This window comes from Babylonia areolata, chromosome 30 (assembly GCF_041734735.1).
Source record: "Babylonia areolata isolate BAREFJ2019XMU chromosome 30, ASM4173473v1, whole genome shotgun sequence".
Classification (NCBI taxonomy): domain Eukaryota; kingdom Metazoa; phylum Mollusca; class Gastropoda; order Neogastropoda; family Buccinidae; genus Babylonia; species Babylonia areolata.
Window position 1 is genome coordinate 14,653,155 of NC_134905.1, and position 22,282 is coordinate 14,675,436.

The 22,282-nt window shown below is 42.4% G+C and overlaps 1 protein-coding gene across 1 annotated transcript in view; it reads left to right on the top strand.

The window, feature by feature from the left end:
* LOC143275202 (uncharacterized) overlaps positions 1–22,282 on the top strand; it is a 75,544-nt gene that overhangs the window by 50,579 nt on the left and 2,683 nt on the right. The window contains exons 26-41 of the mRNA XM_076579173.1: positions 276–365; positions 1,483–1,644; positions 2,247–2,342; positions 4,598–4,687; positions 7,044–7,177; positions 8,287–8,593; positions 9,849–9,902; positions 10,703–10,888; positions 12,593–12,726; positions 13,588–13,732; positions 15,190–15,309; positions 15,718–15,925; positions 16,784–16,896; positions 18,114–18,319; positions 19,107–19,193; positions 20,047–20,180. Of these exons, the coding sequence (XP_076435288.1) occupies positions 276–365; positions 1,483–1,644; positions 2,247–2,342; positions 4,598–4,687; positions 7,044–7,177; positions 8,287–8,593; positions 9,849–9,902; positions 10,703–10,888; positions 12,593–12,726; positions 13,588–13,732; positions 15,190–15,309; positions 15,718–15,925; positions 16,784–16,896; positions 18,114–18,319; positions 19,107–19,193; positions 20,047–20,180 (2,266 nt within the window). The remainder of the gene's footprint in view (positions 1–275; positions 366–1,482; positions 1,645–2,246; positions 2,343–4,597; positions 4,688–7,043; positions 7,178–8,286; positions 8,594–9,848; positions 9,903–10,702; positions 10,889–12,592; positions 12,727–13,587; positions 13,733–15,189; positions 15,310–15,717; positions 15,926–16,783; positions 16,897–18,113; positions 18,320–19,106; positions 19,194–20,046; positions 20,181–22,282) is intronic.

Here is a 22,282-nt window from a genome sequence, read left to right on the forward strand (position 1 = left end):
AGACTGCACATATTCATTTTTGTTTTGTGAACCTACCTGTTGTGGAAATTTGAACGAACATATAAAGGTTATTCATTTTTGTTACCATGGTAAACATGGTAATAAAGACACATTCTGTTCTATTCTGCTCTGTTCTATTCTATTTTATTCTGTTCCATTCTATTGCCACATTTTATTCTTTTCTAATCCATTCTATTATATTGACACATTTTATTCTGTTCTCTTTTGTTTTTTCTATGCTGTTCTATTCTGTTCTATTTGTGTACCTGTTCCAGGCCCCAAGGGAGAGCCAGGTGAGAATGGCCAGGCAGGTACGCCAGGTGTTCCAGGACTGGATGGACTACCTGGACTCCCGGGAGAGGAAGGTAAGAATTCAAACACCTGGGATGTCACCCAGTGTGACTGAGTAGTAAACGAGCAGTGTTGTTGTTCTTGGTAGAGCGTTGCCGTGGATAAGTGGTTCAACATTCCCCGAGTTCGAATCCTGGGTCCAGGGTGGAGGTTTCTCCTGATTTCGCAGTGCCTTGATCCCCACCGTGTGTGCGCAAAGGTGGAAAATCTAAAGTGTGTGAAGTATCCAGTGATTCATGTCTGCTTTCAGTGGGTCATGAGAATCAGCCTGATTTGGTGTTGTGAAACATTCACAACACGCATCCATGACGCTTCGAAAAGAAAAGGACACAGTTCATGTATACCCAGTGGGTTACTGTGAATTTCTAAAAACAAGAAAAATCGAAATAAAAAAAAAGTCCAGAACAAACACATCAGATATTGAAATTCCTGTATCTCCCCCGAAAACGGAGTATGACTGCCTACATGGTAGTAGTAAAAATGATTGTACACATAAAAGTCTGCCCGTGTGTACAAGTAAACGTGGGAGTCGCAGACCACAAACGAAGAAGAAATTCCTGTATTGAAGCTTCAGATCAATGTAAGGATCATCTGCTACAAAAAAGAGTTCCTTCCCTTTCACACACTCCCTGGCCCAGTAACCTATACCGTGATGAACAGAATACGAAAGTATACCAGCTTTTTGGTGTGACCTGTAGAAGGTAGTCTGGGATCTCCTAGAATTATGGTAAAAGAGTAGTCTGTGATCTCCTAGAATTTCAGTAAAAGAGTAGTCTGTGATCTCCTAGAATTTCAGTAAAAGAGTAGTCTGTGATCTCCTAGAATTTCAGTAAAAGAGTAGTCTGGGATCTCCTAGAATTACGGTAAAAGAGTTGTCTGTGATCTCCTAGAATTATGGTAAAAGAGAAGCTTGGGATCTCCTAGAATTACGACAAAAGAGTTGTCTGGGATCTCCTAGAATTACGGTAAAAGAGTCCCTGGGACCCTGGGGGTTTTAAAGTTTGCAGGAGCCCTGTTTTTACGAGTACATGTCACTGCCTGAGAACCACATTCATCTTTGTAATGCAACACCTGTGTAGCAGGTGAGAGAACCACATTGATCATTGTAATGCAACTACACCTGTGTGGCAGGTCTGAGTGGGGATCCAGGTGAGCCAGGTGCACCAGGTATACCTGGAGAAAGCGGCCCTCCCGGGTTGAGCGGTAACGACGGACTGCCAGGTTTTAAGGGACGAAGTGGGCAACCTGGACGTCCAGGTGCCGAGGGTCTACCTGGGGACCGAGGAGAGGACGGTCAGTTGGTTTCTTTTTTTTTTTTTTTTTTTTTACATGATAATAATAATGGATATTTGTATAGCACAGTATCCAGAAATCTTCTATAGTATACTTACACATCAGAAATCCAAGTTTAGATTTGACTTCGGTTTTTTTTCGGTATATTGTTCTTTTTTGTTCTGCAAACTTTAGTTTTAAGATTATGTGTTTTTGTTGCTTTTCTTTGATACATTGTTATGTTTTGTTTTGCTACTTTTTAATACATTATTTACTACATTGTTATGTGTTGTTTTACTACTTTTTAATATATTGTCTACAACATTGCTGTGTGTTGTTTTGCTACTTTTTATAAAAAATGCATTATTTACTACATTGTCATGTGTTGTTTTGCTACTTTTTATAAAAAATACATTATTTACTACATTGTTATGTGTTGTTTTGCTACTTTTTATAAAAAATACATTATTTACTACATTGTTATGTGTTGTTTTGCTACTTTTTATAAAAAATACATTATTTACTACATTGTTATGTGTTGTTTTGCTACTTTTTAATATATTGTTTAACACATTGTTTTGTTTTTCTACCTTTCATACATTGTTATGTTTTGTTTTTCTCAGGTTTACCTGGTCTGCCAGGCCTTTCTGGGGAGACAGGTAGACAAGGTCGCCCTGGGCTGAAAGGAGATCGTGGAGATTCCGTTGCTGGAGAGCCAGGTACGTTGAACAAAACAATTACATCCGTGAAAGCGCGTGACGATTATCTTCTGTTCTTCCACTACATGCTGTGGGGATCATAATTCACTGGTTGCTGAAAACTGTGGTGTTATTATTATTGGTACTTTCACAGCACAACCTGTCCTTGGTCAGTGGCCAAGCTGTAAACGCTTTACAAAGTCATTTACAGTCTACCGACCTGGGTAGAGCTGACTGACAGCTGCCTGTATTCAGTTGCAGTTTCAGTAGCTCAAGGAGGCGTCACTGCGTTCGGACAAATCCATATATGCTACACCACATCTGCCAAGCAGATGCCTGACCAGCAGCGTAACCCAACGCGCTTAGTCAGGCCTTGAGAGAAAAAAAGAAAAGAAAAAAAGGTGAATGAATAATAGATAACCTTACATAAATAAATAAATAAATAATAATTATAATATTAAAAAAAAAAAGGTAGTAGTAATAATAATAATAATAATAAAATAATAATAATAAATAAATAAATAAGTTAACAATGCCTGTAGCTGCTGATCATTCAAATCCTGTGTCGTTCAGTAAGGCTTCAGTCACAGGCATGCACACACATACATATTCCCTGGGAGAGTCTCTTGCCGAGTCTCAGTCCCAGCATCATGATCCCTGCCTTCGTGGTATGGCATACGAGGCATGGAACCCGCGCTTAGGCACCCAGCGAAAATCCGACCCCCAACAGAGAAAGGAAAGACAGGATCGACTTAGAGGTAGAGAAAAACGAACGAATCGAGGGGGCCGAGTCGAATCGAGTACACAGAATGTAAGAATACAATAAACACAAGCCGCATGCAGCAAAATAAGGCCAAATGAATACGCTTAATAGCCAAAAAAAGCGTAAGACGAGACAGAGCGTAAAACTGACAAAATGGCGTGGAGAGCCTTGGCCAAAGGAATGATTCAGCGCTTATAGTTTTTAGAGGCGTTTGATTGGCTGAGAGCGGACCGGGGCAAGATGGCTCGTCTTTTCACTGTTAGCCGCGCGAAATTTGGCCAAGCAGAGCAAACCGATAGGCCCAGTTTGCATCAGTTTGACATGGTAAGTATATGTAACACCAAACATGGAGTATAATACAAACTCCCCCATTAGTGAGGATTTTACTTCAGAATTTTGCCCAGGACAACCTTTTTCTTACCGTGGGTTCTTATATATGCACAAAATGCATGCTGTACACGGGACTTTGGTTTATAGTCTTATCTGAATGACTAGCGTTCAGACCATTACTCAAGGTGTAGCAGTTTGGGGTTCAGTCCTGCATCTTCAGATTCTCTTGCTTTCTGGGTAGATGCGTTGCCACTAGGCCACTACTCCACACATGACATGACATGTGAGGGCCCACAATACGTTTGTCAGAGGAGCGAGTTTTCTTGAAACAGAGCAGCCACCATGGCAAAGTGGTTAGCATCGTGGAGTGACAACAGGGAGGTTGCAAGTTCAAGCACTTACGGGATTTCCTGGCCTCTGGCCAGCTTCTACACAGAGCTGGGTGTAGTATGGGCTCAGATGGGAAGACTCGAACCGTACAGTCGTGAGTCATCTACTTCACAAATGCATCTTCAGGAGTGTTCCTCAAATTTCCTGACCAACGCTGCAAGTGATTGTCTCTCAAGCCTGGTTGATGCCAGAATACAGAATGAATGGGCTCTCAGAATGCTGGCTTGTCGTATAGTCCCAAACCAAAATGGATGGTCATTGTTGGGTCAGAAAACTGTTTGATGGTTGTTGTGTCTGTACACATGAGTTTTATATCTCATGTTGCTATGATTTCAGGTTACCTTAGGATAGAAAGCTGTTTGAGGTTTTTTTGTTGTTTTTTGTTTTTTTTACCTGAGTTTTATTGCGGATGTTGCTATCATTTCAGTTCATCTTAGGTTAGAAAAGTGTTTTTGGTGTTTGGTTTTTTTTTTTGACACCTGAGTTGTATATAAGATGTTGTAATCTTTTAAAGTCATCTTAGGTTGGAGAGTAAAGTCATCTTAGGTTGGAAAACTGTTGGGTCAGAAAACTATTTGATGTTTTTGTTTTTCTACACCTGATTTTTTTATGGGATGTTGCTATCATTTCAGGTCACATAAGTTAGAAAACTGTTTGATGTTTTTTTTGTTTTATATACCTGAGTCTTACCTGTGATGTTGCTGTCATTTCAGGTCATCTGAGTTGGAAAACTGTTTGATGTTTTGTTGTTTTATATACCTGAGTCTTACCTGTGATGTTGCTGTCATTTCAGGTCGTCCAGGGACCATTGGATTGGATGGCTTACCTGGTCTGGATGGGGTGTCTGGGGAGAAGGGTCAGCCTGGGCCCATGGGTATTCCAGGTAATCCTCTCTCTCCTTCGTTTATGTTCCAGGTGTGTTTTGTTTCTGTTTTTTTCACTCAAGCTTTTGGGGTATTACAGGTACCATCTTGTCACTGACTTCAGCCTCACTTTCACTTGATGAACATGAATGCAAGGTGGAGGTCGCTGCTGGTTCGTCGCTTGCACTGTCTGTGCTAGGTCGATCGCCTTCAGTTTGAAGGCTGCATCATAGGCATTTCATTCCATTTTCGGCATGATGAGGGTGTGCACTTGAGCAGAGTAGAACTGAATGCTGATATGAAGGCTTTGATGTGTGTGGATTTGATTTTTAAAACGTGAACAGTTAGCAGACTAACCTGAAGCTCATCCAAAAATTCATGAACAGAAATCATGATTTTGGTGAGTTGAAGGGCAGCTAAGAATAGACGAGAATGTGACACTCCTGGGATCGTTAAAATCCTCAAATGAGCCACATCATTGTATGAGCCGCAGAGGTTGAAGCTGGGAGAAAAAGTCACGGCCTATAGACCGAACTTTACGGTAATATTCTCTTCTTTTGTTTCACTCAAGCTTTTCGGGTATTCCAGGTAATATTTTCTTTCTTTGTTTCACTTGAGCTTTTTGGGGTCTTCCAGGCATAGTTTATTTCTTTTGTTTCGTATTCCAGGCATAGTTTATTTCTTTTGTTTCACTCAAGATGTTTGGGGTATTCCAGGCATAGTTTATTTCTTTTGTTTCACTCAAGATGTTTGGGGTATTCCAGGCATATTTTATTTCTTTTGTTTCACTCAAGATGTTTGGGGTATTCCAGGCATATTTTATTTCTTTTGTTTCACTCAAGATGTTTGGGGTATTCCAGGCATATTTTATTTCTTTTGTTTCACTCAAGATGTTTGGGGTATTACAGGTAGTAATATTCTCTTCTTTTTTTTTCTTTTTTTTTTGACTCAAGCTTTGGTATTCCAGGTATGTTCTCTTTAGTTTGTTTCACCCAAGCTCTTTGGGTATTCCAGGTAGCATTCTCTTTCTCTGTTTCACTAAAGCCTGTTGGGGTATTTCAGGTATATTTTCTTGCTTTTTTCACTTAAGATTTATGGATATCCCAGGTAATATTTTCTTTCTTTTATTTCACTCAAGCCTTTTGGGGTACCCCAGGTAATGTTTTCTTTTTTCTGTTTCATTTAAGCCATTTGGGTATTCCAAGTAATATTCTCTTTGTTTCACTCAAAGTATTATATTATTTACCCTGCTGTATGAGACCTGTTTTTTTGAGGCGCTTGCATATTTACATGAGCCAGTATTCATTATGAGATTTAGATACAGTTATGTATAAACTTGAGCACACACTTGTTTTAAACTCACTGGCATTTTGGCACTTTCTCTGTGAAGCATGCATGTGCACATGCACATACACATGTATACATATACATTCATTTGCACTTGAATGTACACATGTGTATACACATTCATACACACACACACATGCATGTGCATGCATGCACATACACACACATGCACCACATGTGTGCATATGCCTGCATACATGCTTGGTCATACATGTAAAAGCCCACTCGTATGCATACAAGTGAATGTGGGAGTTGCATCCCTATATCATAGACATTTCTGTTAAGTTCTTGGTTTATGCAGTGCAGTGCGAAACAATAGCAATATATTACAGTGCAAACAACAACAATACACATGCATGCTCACATGCACATGGATAGAGCAGCTGTTGTGCAGAGTATGTGTTGATACATGGGTATACACAGGTGTATCAGGACACAGGTACACATGCAGGTGTTGTGCAGAGTATGTGTTGGTACACAGGTACACATCCAGGTGTTGTGCAGAATATGTCAGTATACAGGTACACATGCAGGTGTTTTGCAGAGTGTGTGCATGTACACAGGTACTCAATGCAGGTGATGTGCAGAGTGAGTGATGGTACACAAGTACATATACAGGTGTTGTGCAGAATGTTTGTTGGTACACAGGTACACATCTTGCTGAATGTGTGTTGGTACACAGGTACTCAATGCAGGTGATGTGCAGAGTGAGTGATGGTACACAAGTACATATACAGGTGTTGTGCAGAATGTTTGTTGGTACACAGGTACACATGCAGGTGTTGTGTAGAGTGTGTGTATGTACACAGGTACACACACAGCTGTTGTGCAGAATGTGTGTTGGTACACAAGTACACATCCAGGTGTTATGCAGAATATGTATTGCTACACAGGTACACATCTTGCTGTTGTTACTCAGGTACACATACATGCGATGTGCAGCGTATGTGTTGGTACACAGGTACACATGCAGGTGCTGTGTAGTGAGTGATGGTACGCAGGTACACACACAGCTGTTTTGCTGTTCAGGTTTACCTGGTCTACCTGGGGAAGCTGGCGACTCTGGTCTACCTGGGGATAATGGCCGCATGGGACTGCCAGGCTTTAAGGGCATGAGTGGTCAGGCCGGAACACCTGGACTACCTGGCGAACCTGGTGGACCTGTGAGTCACTCCTTTGTTTGGTTCTTAATGCAGAGCCTAGCTGCCTTAAGGGTAGAATGTATGATTATGTTACTCCTTCGTTAGGCTCTAAACACGAAGCGTAGCTGCCTTAAGGGTAGAATAAGTAATAAAAAGGCATAATAGGTTATTTGTGTTTTGGCGATTTGCTGCCCATAAGCATGAGATAAAAAAAATATGAATGAAAAAAGGAAAGAAAAAATTATATCATAGATATTTCTGTTAAGTCCTTGGTATATGCAGTGCAATGCAAAACAATAACAATATATTACAGTGCAAAAAACAACAATACAAAACAGTAACAATACAACACCGTGCAATGCAAAACAATAGCAATACAAAACAAAATAAAAAAACAAAAACAATACAATACCATACAGTACATAACAATTTGAAATAATTACAATACAATGGAAGACAATAACATTAGAATTCAAAATAATTACAATACAATAAATGCAATACAATACAATTATAAAGCAAGGCAATGCAATACAATGCAATGCTATAACTAAACAAGACAATGCAATGCAAGTCAATTACAAAACAATAAAATAAATGCAATGCAGTACAATACAATGACAACACATGACAATAGAATGCAAGGCGTTGCTTCTTCATCGTTCATGGGCTGCAACTTCCACATTCACTCATATGAATACGAGTGGGCTTTTACGTGTATGACCATTTTTTCCCGGCCATGTAGGTTACCATGCTTCATTTTCGGTGGGGTGGGGGTGGGGTGAATGCTGGGTATGTTCTTGTTTCCATAACCCACCAAACACTGACATGGATTACAGGATCTTAAAACATGCGTATTTGATCTTCTGCTTGCATATACACACAAAGGGGGTTCAGGCACAAGCAGGTCTGCACATATGTTGACCTGGGAGATCAGAAAACTCTCCACTCTTTACCCACCAGGCGCCGTTACTGAGATTCGGACCCGAGACCCTCAGATTGAATGTCCAGTGCTTTAACCACTCGGCTGTTGCACCTGTCGCAAGGCAATGACAAGTCAAGACAAAACAATACAAGACAATTACAAGACAAGACAATACAGCACACCACACTCTGCCCTCACACAACAGGGAGACGACGGCCCACCTGGACGCAGCGGACGACCAGGGGAGCGAGGCGACACGGGCCTGGACGGTTTACCTGGCCTGGACGGCCCACCTGGGGAGAGGGGAGAGGACGGGCTACCTGGCATGAACGCCTTACCTGGTCTGCCAGGTATGCGAGGTGAAGACGGCCTGCCTGGGCTGGACGGTATACCTGGTGAGCCGGGGCAACAAGGTGAGGACGGCCTTCCAGCCTTCCCTGGATCGAAAGGTGAAACGGGTGACCCGGGTCTGTCCGGACGTCCGGGGCTGGACGGAGAAGTTGGACGCACCGGTGAGATTGGTTTCCTTTTTCGTGTGTCTTCCTTCTGTCTTTGTCTCCCTCTCTGTCTGTCTGTTTCTCTCTCTCTGTCCTTCTCTCTGTCTATGTCTCTCTCTCTCTGTCACTCTTCTGTCTCACTCCCTCTCTCTGTGTGTCTCTCTCTCTCTGTCTCTCTCTCTCTCTATGTCTCTCTCTCTGTCCTTCTCTCTATGTCTCTCTCTCTGTCACTCTTCTGTCTCACTCTCTCTCTCTGTGTCTCTCTCTCTCTATGTCTCTCTCTCTGTCCTTCTCTCTATGTCTCTCTCTCTGTCCTCTCTATGTCTCTCTCTCTGTCCTTCTCTCTGTCTCTCTCTGTCTCTATGTCTCTCTCTCTCTGTCCTTCTCTCTATGTCTCTCTCTCTCTCTCTTTGTCTCTCTCTCTGTCCTTCTCTCTGTCTCTCTCTCTCTCTATGTCTCTCTCTCTGTCCTTCTCTCTATGTCTCTCTCTCTGTCTCTATGTCTCTCTCTCTGTCCTTCTCTCTATGTCTCTCTCTCTATATATATATCTCTCTCTCTGTCCTTCTCTCTGTCTCTCTCTCTGTCACTCTTCTGTCTCACTCTCTCTCTCTCTGTCTCTCTCACTCTGTCTCTCTCTCTCTGTCTCTCTGTCTGTGACCTTTCTTGGCAATGACAATAAATAATTCCAGTCCAGTCCAGTCTCTGTCTATGCCTCTCTGTCTCTCTCTCTCCGTCTCTCTCAGTCTCTCTCTGTCTCTTTCTCTGTTTCTGTCTCTTCTCTTTCTGTCTGTCGCTCTGTCTGTCTGTTTCTCTGTCTCTGTGTCTCTATCTATCTCTGTCTCTCTGTATCTCTCTCTCTCTCTCTCTCCCTCTGTCTTTGTCTGTCTCTGTCTCTCTCTCTGTCTCTCTCTCAAGTTTTATTGTCAAAGCATCTTCATGGAATGTCTCTCTAGTCATGTCAGCACTATACATTAATTTGCTGAGCGTATAAAAATAGTCACTTTAGAACATGATCATTATTTGCATGGCATTTCTTTGAAATCACAATAGATTGTTTCATTCACACTGGATTATGCAGTTGCATGACACTGATATTCTTATGCAGCACATGCGAGTGCATGCACGCGCACACACACACACACGCACACACATACACACACACACACACACACACACACACACACCACTTTCTGCACATGAGAAAAGACCCATTGTGTCATGTGACATGACACCTGTACACACCTGAGGTCATGTCACCTGTTGATTACAGGTGAACGAGGCCCTATGGGACCTCCTGGAGAAGATGGCCCACCTGCCCCTCCAGGTAAGTTTGTTGATTGGGTCATGGTGCTGCTTTGATGATCTGTTCACTGTCTCCCCTCTTAACTCACTCGGGGCAGACTTCTCCCTTAGGTTCACCCCACAGAGACCCTATGTTAAGTCCAGTGGGAGTCGAGTCTGAACGGCCCAGCCTGTACATTTCATCACTTAAAAATGCTGTAGTCTTTGTATTCATCTGCCCTATTTACAAGTGAGAACCTTCCAATCGTGACGTGTTAATGTCAGGCAGCTGTGAGACGCTGTCACGGTCGCTGCTTCTGTCATTCGTACGCAAGGAGTTAAGTTGGGGATTTTAGAGTTGCAAGTTGTGATTGAGTGCCCAGTGTCGCTAACTTTTGCAACTATTCTTTTCCCTTTATTGATGTTTATTGTTAGCGTTCTGTGGGTGCCTGTGGTGAGGAGGTAGAGCAGATTTTACATTCCCATCATCATCATCATCATCATCATTGTTAGTGCTTTGGGTCCATATGTTGAGGTGGAACACATTATAAATGCCCATTTATTATATTGTTGTTACTGTTATTTGGCTCTCTGTGTGTGTGTGTGTGTGTGTGTACATCTGGTCATGTTGTTGTTGTTGTTGGGTGTTTTTGTTTTTGGGGGGACAGGGGGAAGGGGGGAGTGTCTGTATGGGAGTTAACTATAACGACCTGTTGGCTTTTGCCTATCAGGTGACATGGTTCAGGGCTGGGCTTTGGGTATGTCCATGTTCATACCCATGCACATATGTTCGAACTATTTTACACCCTAGTGACCATCAATGCTGGATGTTTGCACACACAGGTCGCCCAGGCCCCCCAGGTGAGGAAGGCATACCTGGGTTACCTGGGCTCCCAGGTCTTCGCGGCCTTATGGGCGAAGACGGTCTGAACGGTCTTCCAGGTGTGAAGGGAATGAAGGGCGAACCTGTCCTCCAGTCCCAAGGACCCAAGGGATACTCTGGGGAGCCAGGCTTGCTGGGATTGCCAGGTGAGTTGAAGCGACCTTAGTGTGTGTGTGTGTCCCTCTCTCTGTCTCTCTCTCTGTATATATATATATATATATAGAGAGAGAGAGAGAGAGAGAGAGAGATGATAAAAAAGAAAACAAAAAACGACAACACTATCTGACTGCAAATATTTCGGCGTTTGCCTTCCTCAATGCTTGTGAATGAAAGTGAAATTCAACATGTAACTCAGGTGAGTTGAGACAGCTTAACGTGTAGTTCACCTGAACCAGGTGTTGTCAGGGAATGTATTGTGCTGTGTTGTATTATATTGCATTGTATTGTATTGTATTGTATTGCACTGTATTGTGTTGTATTACTTTTTCCATTACAACGGGAAGTCATTTACAGCTTAGTCTTTTGTGAAGGACTATGACTCTCAAACTAGGAGGCAAAATTGCATTGGCTCTTAGTGCTGCAGCCTTGGGGGCTAGTTGGCCTTTGGGAACCATCCCAGCACTGAATGTCCTAAAAACCCTCTTGGCCGTGAGAGTGGGGATGTAAACTTGGGCAAGACACTCTCCACTACAATCATATTCTAGCCCAGTTAGTCAGGACAGCAGTTACCTCCTCTGCTGTTCTGATGGTCATAGTCAGGCACGACTGCCAATCATACTTTTTTTGTATGAAATTTGGAATGCTCTTCCTAGGGAGAGAGTGTAGCTACAATGCAGCAGACCACATTTTATATATTTATATATATAGATATATTTACATATATTTATGTGTCTAGAAGTGTAATTGTTTTTCTATTGAAGAGAATTTTTCAACATAACTTTGCCTGAAACATCACCTTTCTTGCTGTGGGTTCTTTTATGTGTGCTAAGTGTATCGGTGAACACGAGACCTCAGTTCATTGTCTCATTCAAAAGACTAGCACCCAGACATCCCCTTCATTGCTGTGGGTTCTTTTATGTGTGCTAAGTGTATCGGTGAACACAGGAACTCAGTTCATTGTATCATTCAAAAGACTAGCGCCCATATCACCACTCAAGGTCTAGTTGATCCAGCGCAAGACTTGAACCTGCGGACACCTGTTTCCTTGTCAGGTTCATTACCACTGGGCCACTTTTCAACATGTGACATGTATCGCACATGAGTTAAGGCAAGAAATTCAACATGTAACTCACGTGAGTTGAGACAGCTAAACATGTATTTCACCTGGAACTTTTTTTTTCTGGGGAATTTCTTTGTGGGGCCGGGGGAGGGGGGGGGGGACTTTTTAAAAATTTTAACCAAGGAATAATCAGAGGGTCAGTTCACACACACATGCAGGCACACATGCGCATACACACGTACGCACATGTGTGTGTGTGTGTGTGTGTGTATATATATCTCTCTCTTTCTCTCGCTCGCTCCTCCCCCCCCTCTCTCTCTCTCTCTATATATATATATATGTACATACATTCATGTTTTTGTTTTGTTTTTTCCATCAACAGCGTCCAAACATCCCATAATCCTTCTTTCACAACTTATTCTGTGTGTCAATTCAGTTGTACATGTGTTACGTATATTTTGCCTGTGACTTTGATTTTAGGGGTTCCCCGTGCAAAAGATGTGGAAATGCAGGTGTTTTTAGGGAATAAAAAAAAAAAAAAAAAAAAAGCATGGAAACATTATTCAAATTCTGTTTGCTGAGATTTGCGGACTCCATCAAACCTGACAGGTGTGTGTGTGTGTGTGGACAGGGCGGAGGGGGATGAAAGGAATGGATGGCTTACCTGGCTTACCTGGGCTGGATGGTATGATTGGTGACCCCGGAAGGCCAGGTCCTTCCGGCTTACCTGGTCGCGCTGGTGACGATGGAATCCGTGGGGATGAGGTCAGTTTGTTTGACTTTTTTTTTCTTCTTCTTTGTGTGTGTTTGTGTTTTGTGTGTGTGTGTGTACTTGGAGAGTGTGTGTTGAGTGCTGCTGTATGTGTCTGTGTGTGTGTTTGTACATGGACTCTTGTGTGTTTGTTCATGTAGGTCTGTGTGTGTTTGAAAACTTGCACTGTGTGTGTGTGTGTGTGTGTGTGTGTGTGTGTGTGTGTGTGTTGGTTGGTCATTGATTTAATGTCTGTTCACTAAAGTTATTATAGAGGGGTTTGGAGTGATGTGTGTGTATGTGTATGAGAACTTGTTCAAACTGTAAACAGTTACATATGTGACAAGAAAAAGAAAATGTATGAGTATGTGTGTGTGTCTGCATATGTGTGTGTGTATATATATACATGTACTCTGCATGTTCGTGTATGTGGTTATGTGTGTATGTGTATCCATGCATGAAACTATGTATGCACATTACTCTGTGTGTGTGTCTGTGTATGTATGCATCTCTCTGTGTTTGTACATGTACTCTGTACATGTGGTGTGTGTGTGTGTGCAGACATATGTATGTGTGTGTGTACATGTACTCAATGTGCATGCATGTGTGTATGGCATTTTCACCCCCCCCCCCCACCCCCCCCCACACACACACACAAACACACACACACACATGCACGTGCGTGTCTTGTCTGCGTGCACATATGATTGCCTCACAGGTGAAATGCCTGCAGGTGATAAACCAGGTGTGTGTGGTGATGTTCCGCAGGGAGAACCAGGACTGCCAGGGTTACCTGGTCTACGTGCACGTATGATTGCCTCACAGGTGAAACGCCTGCAGGTGATAAACCAGGTGTGTGTGGTGATGTTCCGCAGGGAGAACCAGGACTGCCAGGGTTACCTGGTCTGCCTGGACGTGATGGCAATGAGGGACTGCCGGGACTTCCTGGCATCGACGGATACAAGGGAGACGCTGGCTTCCCAGGCTTTGCTGGGGGCACGGGGCTCAAGGGAATGAGAGGTGAGTGTGTTGCGTGTGTGTGTGTGTGTGTGCGAGTGTGTGTGTGTGTGTATGTGTGTATGTGAGTGTGTGAGTATATAATTGTGTGTGTGTGTGTGTGTGTGAGTGCATCAGTGTGTATGTGATTGTGTGTGTGTGTGTGTGTGCAAGTGTGTATGTGTGTGTGTGTTTCTGTGTGTATGTGAGTGTGTGAGTATATAATTGTGTGTGTGTGTGTGTGAGTGCATCAGTGTGTATGTGATTGTGTGTGTGTGTGTGTGTGTGTGTTTGCATCGGTGTGTATGTGATTGTGTGTGTGCATTTGTGTGTTTGTTTGTTTAGGGTGTGTGTGTGTGTGTGTGTGTGTGTGTGAGCACGCGTGAGAGAGAGACAGTGTGTGTGTAGGCATGAGTGGATGTGAGTGTATATGATATGAGTGTGTGTGTGTGTGCGTGAGAGAGAGAGAGAGTGTGTGTGTGCAGGCATGAGTGGATTTGAGTGTACGTGATATGAGTGTGTTAGTGTGTGTGCGTGAGAGAGAGCGAGTGTGTGCAGGCATGAGTGGATTTGAGTGTGTATGATATGATTGTATGCAAATGTATGTGTTTGTGGTGTATGTAAGAGTATATGCATGAGTGGCTGTGTGTATATATGTGTGTGAGAGTGTATTCATGAGTAGCTGTGTGTGTGTTTCTAGGTGTATGTGAGAGAATGCATGAGGGACTGTGTGTGTGTGTTTGTTTGTTAGTTTGTATGAGTTTTTGTTTGAGTGGCTCTTTGTGTGTGTGTGTGTGTGTGTTTGCATGAGTGGTTTTCTCTGTATGTCATTTTTGTTACCTGTGAATTTGGTGTTGGTCAGTGTGCAGACTACTGATGAAAATCTACTTGTAGACTGTACTGGCGATCATGGTATTTTCAGACCATGAATGATAAAGAAGAAAAAGATTAATACTATTATTACTATTATTATTCTTATTATCATTGTTATTATTGTTGCTCTTCTTATTATTTTCTTTAATAATTGTCATCATCCGTAGTAGTTGTTACCTGTGTATACCTATGCCAACGGGTGCGCAAAGCCCACCTGGCTGCCTCCCTTGTCATCATCTTTATCATCATCATTGTTGTTAATACCTGTATGTACCTATGCCAACAGGTAAGCAAGGCCCACCTGGCCTCTTCCTTTATCATCATCATCATTATCATCGTTGTTATTACCTGTATTTACCTATGCCAACAAGTGAACAAGGCCCACCTGGCCTTCCCTTATCATAATTATTTTTGTTGATACCTGTATGTACCTATGCCAGCAGATGAACAAGGCATACCTGGCCTCTTCCCTTATCATCATCATCATCATAATCGTTGTTGTTATTACCTGTATGTACCCGTGCCAACAGGTAAACAGGGTGTACCTGGCCTCTTCCCTTATCATCATCATCGTTGTTGTTAATACCTGCATGTACGGATGCCAACAGGAGAGCGAGGTCCACCTGGACGCCTCCCACCGGAGAATCAAATTGATCGAATGAAGGGTGACGTCGGTGAACCTGGAACACCTGGCCTGGACGGTGAAGTTGGGCCCCGCGGGGAACCTGGTCAGTGGCCTCGTTTTATGTGGCTATGTTGTATGGGTTTGTGTCCGTGAGTGGGTGGGTAGCTGTGTTCTGTGTGATCATGTATGTAAGTGGGTGGGTGGGCGGCCTGTTCTATGTGATTGTGTATGTGGGTGGGTGGATGTGTTTTATCTGATTGTGTGTGTGTGTGGGGGGGGGGTTAGTGGGTGGCTGTGTTCTATGTGACTGTGTATGTGTGTGGATGAGTGGCTGTGTTCTATGTGATTGTATACATGGGTGTGTGTGTGGGTGGGTTGCTGTGTTCTATGTGATTGTGTTTGTGGGGGTATGAGTAGGTGGGTGGGTATGTGTGTGCGCACACACATGGAATGTGCATGTGAGCAGGTGTCTTAGCATGTATGTACATGAGGTCTGGGTGGCGGTTTTCAGGTGATGATGGAGCACCTGGTCTACCTGGCCTGTTCGGACAAGATGGAGACCCAGGTCTGAATGGTCTACCTGGCAATCAAGGTGACGCTGGCCCACCTGGCCTTCAAGGTATCAGCGGTCTGCCTGGACTCCCCGGAGAACCAGGTCCTGACGGAGACGCAGGTTACCCAGGTGTGGCCGGCAGTGGACCCGGCATCTTCTTCACCAGGTAAAAGGAAACGTGTGACAGGTGTTTGTCAGTGTTGTTTTCTGTGAGTCTTTGTGTACTAGGATCTTTCTTCTACTTCTTCTTCTTCTTCTTCTCCTCCTCCTGTTTTGCATTATTGTTTCCTGTTAATGTTTATACACTTGAATCTTCTACTTCTATTTCTCCCTCTTCTCCGTCTCTATACACTTGAATCTTCTACTTCTATTTCTCCTTCTCCATCTCCATATTTTTCTTCTTCTCCTCCCCTTTCCCGTCCTCCTCCTCCCCCTTCTTCTTCTGTCTTTATAGCCCGCAAGTCCCAGCAGCTGACTTCCAGCAGATGAGCAAACACATGGCTGACAGATCAGCCTGATTGGTCCACTTCAGACAAGCATAAGCCTATGTGAAAAATGACTTTATTTGTTATATGGGCACAGATGAAGTTTTGAATCATGTATGACAGTTCTGAATAAAACATAACAGTGGATTGTCACTCACTCAAACACTTTTTGATCTGCAGTATAAAACACGAAGATGAATCCTCACTCACTCAAACACTCTATGATCTGCAGTATAAAACACAAGGATGAATCCTTACTCACTCAAACACGCTATGATCTGCAGTATAAAACGTAATGACGAATCCTCACTCAAACACGCTATGATCTGCAGTATAAAACCTAATGACGAATCCTCACTCAAACACTCAGACAGGCTGTGATCTGCAGTATAAAACATAACTACAGATCCCCACTCACTCAAACACGCTAACACAAAGACGAATCTTCACTCACTCAAACATTCTATGATCTGCAGTATAAAACAACATTAAGCTCATGGCTGAAGTTCTGACTGGTGCATGACTTTTGATTGGAACAGACACAGTCAGACAGCAGCGCCCCCTGAGTGCCCGATCGGCACGGTGAGGATGTGGGAGGGATACTCCCTCCTCTACGTGATGGGCAACGGACGTGCCAGTGGACAGAGTCTTGGTGAGTCAGGCCTTCCATCTGTCTGTCATCATACTGCACAAGCTGATCTATTGTATTATCGTATTACTCTTTTTTGTCGCAACAGATTTCTCTGTGTAAAATTCAGCCTGCTCTCGTCAGGGAGAGCGCGTCACTACTCTGAGATGGCCACCCATTTTTTGTTTTTTTTAATCTGCCTGCAATTTGATTTGTTTTCCTGTCGAAGTGGATTTTTCTACATAATTTTGCCAGGGACAACACTTTTGTTGGGTTCCTTTACGTGTGCTATGTGCATGCCGCATATGGGACCTCAGTTTATCGTCTCATCCAAATAACTAGCGTCCAGACCACTACTCAGGGTCTAGTGGAAGGGGAGAAAATACTGGCGACTATGGGATTCAAACCAGTGTGCTCAAATTCTCTCTCTTCCTTGGCAGACACTCCGCATGTTAACATTAAGAACCCAGGATGGAATTCTTTGGGTTCATTTCAAAAGTGTGGTCTGTTCAGTTCTCTCTCCCAAAAGTACAAGTCTGCACATGGTGGTGAAAAAGGGGTCGTTATCTTGTTTGCTGTCTTGTTAGAGTGGTGTGTGTGTGTGTGTGTGTGTGTGTGTGTGTGTGTGTGTGTGTGTGTGCATGTTTGTCAGTGTGTGTGTTTGTGTGAATCAGATTCATATTTATTTGTCATTAAAACCATAAATAAAAGATTTATAGACAACAATAAAGGGTTAGGAAAAAAAAAAAACGAAACAAACTAAATGTAAGTGTACTGTTTGAAATGTGACATGTTCTTTGAAGCATTCATTTATGAATTTTAATTACACCATTGACTGACTGTATCATCATGAAAATGTGTGTGTGTGCGCGCATGTGCGCACGCATGTGTATGTGTGTGCATGTGTGTGTGTGCGTGTGTGTCTGTGTGTGTGTGTGTCTGTGTGTGTACGAGTGTGAATGCGTGTGTGTATTCATTTTTTTTAATGTTTTTTTTTTATCTATTTATTTATCTAATTGATTATTTATACATTTATTGATGCATTTCTATCTGTGTGACCAAGGCCACAGACAAAGCAAGAAGTTTGTGTGTGTGTGTGTGTGTTTGTGTGTGTGCGCATGTGTGTCTGTGTTAGTTTGTGTGTGTGTGTGTGTGCATGTGCATGTGTATTTATTCACTTTATTTATTTATTTATTAATGTATTTATCTATATATTTCTATCCATGTGAACACGACGACAGGTGAAGCAGGAAGCTGCCTTCCCAGGTTCAGCACTATGCCCTTCATGTTCTGCAACATCAACAACGTCTGCAACGTGGCCTCCCGCTCCGATTACAGCTACTGGCTGTCCACGCCGGAGCCCATGACTCCCATGATGCAGCCTGTGGAGGGTCAGCAGATACAACCCTACATCAGCCGATGCTCTGTCTGTGAGACTCCGTCTCCGGTAAGTCGTTCTTTGCTTCGTCGTCCTGCTGATTTCGCTCGTCACCGGCTTGTGTTTGCAGCGTCTGACATTTTCAGAAACCCATTCTTCAGTGTTTCAGAGTTGTGAAATATTTTTGTTTGTTTTCATTTATGTATTTATAAGAAATCTTGCTGTAGCACATATTCTTGAAGCTCTATGCACTTGTGTTTTCAGAAACCCATTTTTCAATGTTTCAGAGTTTGGGAAATATTTTTGTGTTTTTATTTGCTTTCAAATTGATAAGATTATAGCTTCTGTAGAATGTTCAGAGTATGGAAACAATTCCTCTTGTATTTGTTTTCAAAAGAACAAGATCACAGTATTTGTACCTCGTATGGATACGATTTTTGTTTGATTTGTTCTCAAAACAACAATTACACAGTGTTAGTAGGTTGTTGTTGTTTTTTTAGAAAAAAACTTTTTTTTTTTGATGTTCAGAGTATGGAAATTATTCATCTTTGAAATGTTTTCATTGTAATGAGTTCACAGCATATGTAGTTTTTAGAAAATCATTCTTCAATGTAACATGCACATAGTGCTTGTAAAAGAGCCCATGGCAACAAAAGGGTTGTCCCTGGCATATTTCTGCAGAAAAATCCATTTTGATAGGAAAACAAATACACTTGCAGGCTGAAAATAAGGTGACGCTGCACTGTAGCGATGCTCTCTCCTCGTGGAGAGCAGCCCAAGTTTCACACAGAGCGATCTGTCAGGACAAAGAGTGATGCAGTGCAATGCCTTATGATGATGGTGATTGTGTTTTCAGATCATCGCTGTTCACAGCCAGACAGTGACTATTCCGGACTGTCCTGTCGGGTGGAGTGGTGTGTGGATTGGCTACAGCTTCATTGTGGTGAGTGCTGCCCTCTGGCTGAGACAGCATCCTTGGGATCTGGGGATCTGCTCTGAGGATTGTGGGATGTGGGGAGGGGGGTTGTATGTATGTGTGTGGGTTAGCGTGAGTTTGCGTGTGTGTATGGATGTGTTTATGCATGCTTGCATGTATGTTTGAGTGCATTTGTGTGTGTATGTGAGTGAATGTTTGTGTGTGTGCCTGTGCATCCATACTCATCGAAACATGCACAGGCATGATTTCTTTGGAAGTTCACGAAAAGCTGGAATATTTCAGGCCTCCAAGGTTGGTAATCCGGGTAATTAAAGAAAAGATGCTGTTGACGTTAACAAACAGACAGCATGAAAGCATTGTAGCTAAGATTGAATCTGTTATTTGATTGAATGAAATAACTGTGAATCTACACCCACCCACCCCCACTTTACCCTCACCCACTTCATCCTCCTCAAGGCGAACGGAGCAGGCTCATTTGTAACTCAGTTAATTCAAGAACCTGTATGCTGTTGACATTAACAGAAAGACAGCATGAAAGCATTGTAGCTTAACAAATGAGTCTGTTTTTCTATTGAATGAAACAACTGTGACGTTACACACACCCCTGTAATGATTACCTTGTTCGAAAACAGAAACGTCGATTGATGAACTTCCCATGTGTTTTGATCATGGAGTTGTCCCCTTTATATTTCTATGTGACGATTTTTGGATAAACAACGGTGGATTAAAATGATGGCAGCTCCTTACATGGCCTGAGCATTTTTATCCAAAGCATGTACAACTGATCAATCTTTAAACCAAGTACACAACACGTAAACACTCAAACCTCCCCCCATCCCTCCACTTCCTGCTCCTCCAGGCTAACGGAGCAGGTTCCCAGGGCTCTGGCCAGGACCTCAACTCACCTGGGTCATGTCTGGAGGACTTCAGGTCTTCACCTTTCATCGAGTGCCATGGCCGTGGAACCTGTAACTACTACGCCACATCGTCCAGGTGAGTCTCTGTATAAAATCACTTGAAGTGGAAGGATATGATTAAAGTACTCCAGTCCATGTTTGTACTCTATCGGTCAACATCTATATTTTCTATGTTTGTTTGTGTGCTTTGAGTCTGCCATGTTATTGAAAAGCACTTTGAGAGGTTTTGAAAGCACTGTTATTCTTCTTATTACTATTATTACTAATCTGTTCAATCTGAAGAAGTGGGTTTCTCCTTTCACGTCATTTCTGAACTGCACCTCAGTATAGTTCTTACATTTTAAAGCACATATTAGACAAGAATCGAAGGTCCCGTGTTTAACGTGTACTAACTGCACATACAAGAATCTGGCACAAATTATGAAGGAAAATCTACTTTGATAGTAATTTTGATAAATTTGCTTACAGGCAGAAAAGAGTTATGTAAGAGAGAGAGAGAAAAAAAAGGAGGGTGCTGCACTGTAGTGATATGTTCTCCCTGGAGAGAGCAAGCAGCCTGAATTTCACACAATCTGTTGTGACATAAATCAGTACAGTACATCACAATCCAGTCCAGTCCAATACAGCGCAACGCAGTGCAACACAGCGCTACACAACACAATACAGCACTATACAACACAACACAGCACAATACAACAACACAACACAATACAATACAATACAACACAATACAATACAGTATGTCCCCTCAAGGTCTGTCTACTCTTCCACTTACGGTAAATAGTTTAACTCTCTCCATACGAACGGCGAAAGAGACGACGTTAACAGCGTTTCACCCCAATTACCATCATCAAAATATTGCAAGTGGAAGGCTGTTATACTGAAGAGGTGAAGTTGACAAAGAATACCACAATTCTGACGACGGAAGCTAAAGTTTGGGTCATTCAGACACCCACTGGACATCCGAGGGGTCTGTGTAGAGGAAAAGAGAGGACTGGCCATACTGAGTGAGTTAATGTTTCCAGTCTGAACAGAGAGAAACATGTGGAGAGAGCTTTCAGTTCTTTAGATGTACAGACCTGGAATTGGCCTTTTTCGGTCCATCACAGTCCCTCCCTTACATCCTTTAAAACAAGTCTAAAAAAAGATTTGATCCTTTTCAAGCAGTGTATACATGATAAAGGTACTCCAGTATGTACTGTGTGGGTCAACATCTACACTTTCTGTTTTTGTTTGTGTGTTTTGTGTCTGGCATATTATTGTAAAGTGCTTTTAGAGGTTTTGAAAGTACCATATTAAGATGATATTATTCTTATTCTTATTATTACTATTCTTAATGCCCTCCTTCTTCTTCTTCTCCTTCTTCTTCTTCTTCTCCTCTTCCTTCTCCTTCTTCTTCTTCTCTTTCTTCTTCTTCTCCTTCTTCTTCTCTTCCTTCTCCTTCTTCTTCTCCTCCTCCTCTTCCTTCTCCTTCTTCTCCTCCTCCTCCTCCTCCTCCTTCTTCTTCTTCTTCTCCTCCTCTTCCTTCTCCTTCTTCTCCTCTTCCTTCTCCTTCTCCTCTTCCTTCTTCTTCTTCTTCTCCTTCTTCTCCCTCTTCTTCTTCTTCTCTTCCTTCTTCTTCTTCTCCTTCCTTCTTCTTCTTCTCCTTCTTCTTCTCCTATTCCTTCTTCTCCTCCTCCTCTTCCTTCTTCTCCTTCCTTCTTCTTCTCCTCTTCCTCTCCTTCTTCTTTTCCTTCTTCTTCTCCTCCTCTCCTTCTTCTCCTTCTTCTTCTCCTTCTTCTTCCCCTTCTTCTTATTGGGTGACAGTGATGAGTGTTGATTTCCTTTCTCCCCTTTTTGATGTATGGAGGTTGAAAAAAGACAGTCTCCATTTTCAATGAATCAGTCCAAACTGAAAAGTTAATAATATAAGTTAATAATAATAATAATAATAATAATAATAATAATGATGATGATGATGATTATAGTAATGATAATAATGGTAATGGTAATAATAATGATAATAAAGATGATGATGATTATAATCATAATAGTTACAGTAGTAATGATTAAAAATTTTTTATAACAATAATAACAAAACTAATAATGGGAACGATATGATAATGATCATGATAAAATGAAACCAACCGCCTCTGTCACCAATTACTGGATGGCCACTATATAACGCAGCGACCAGTT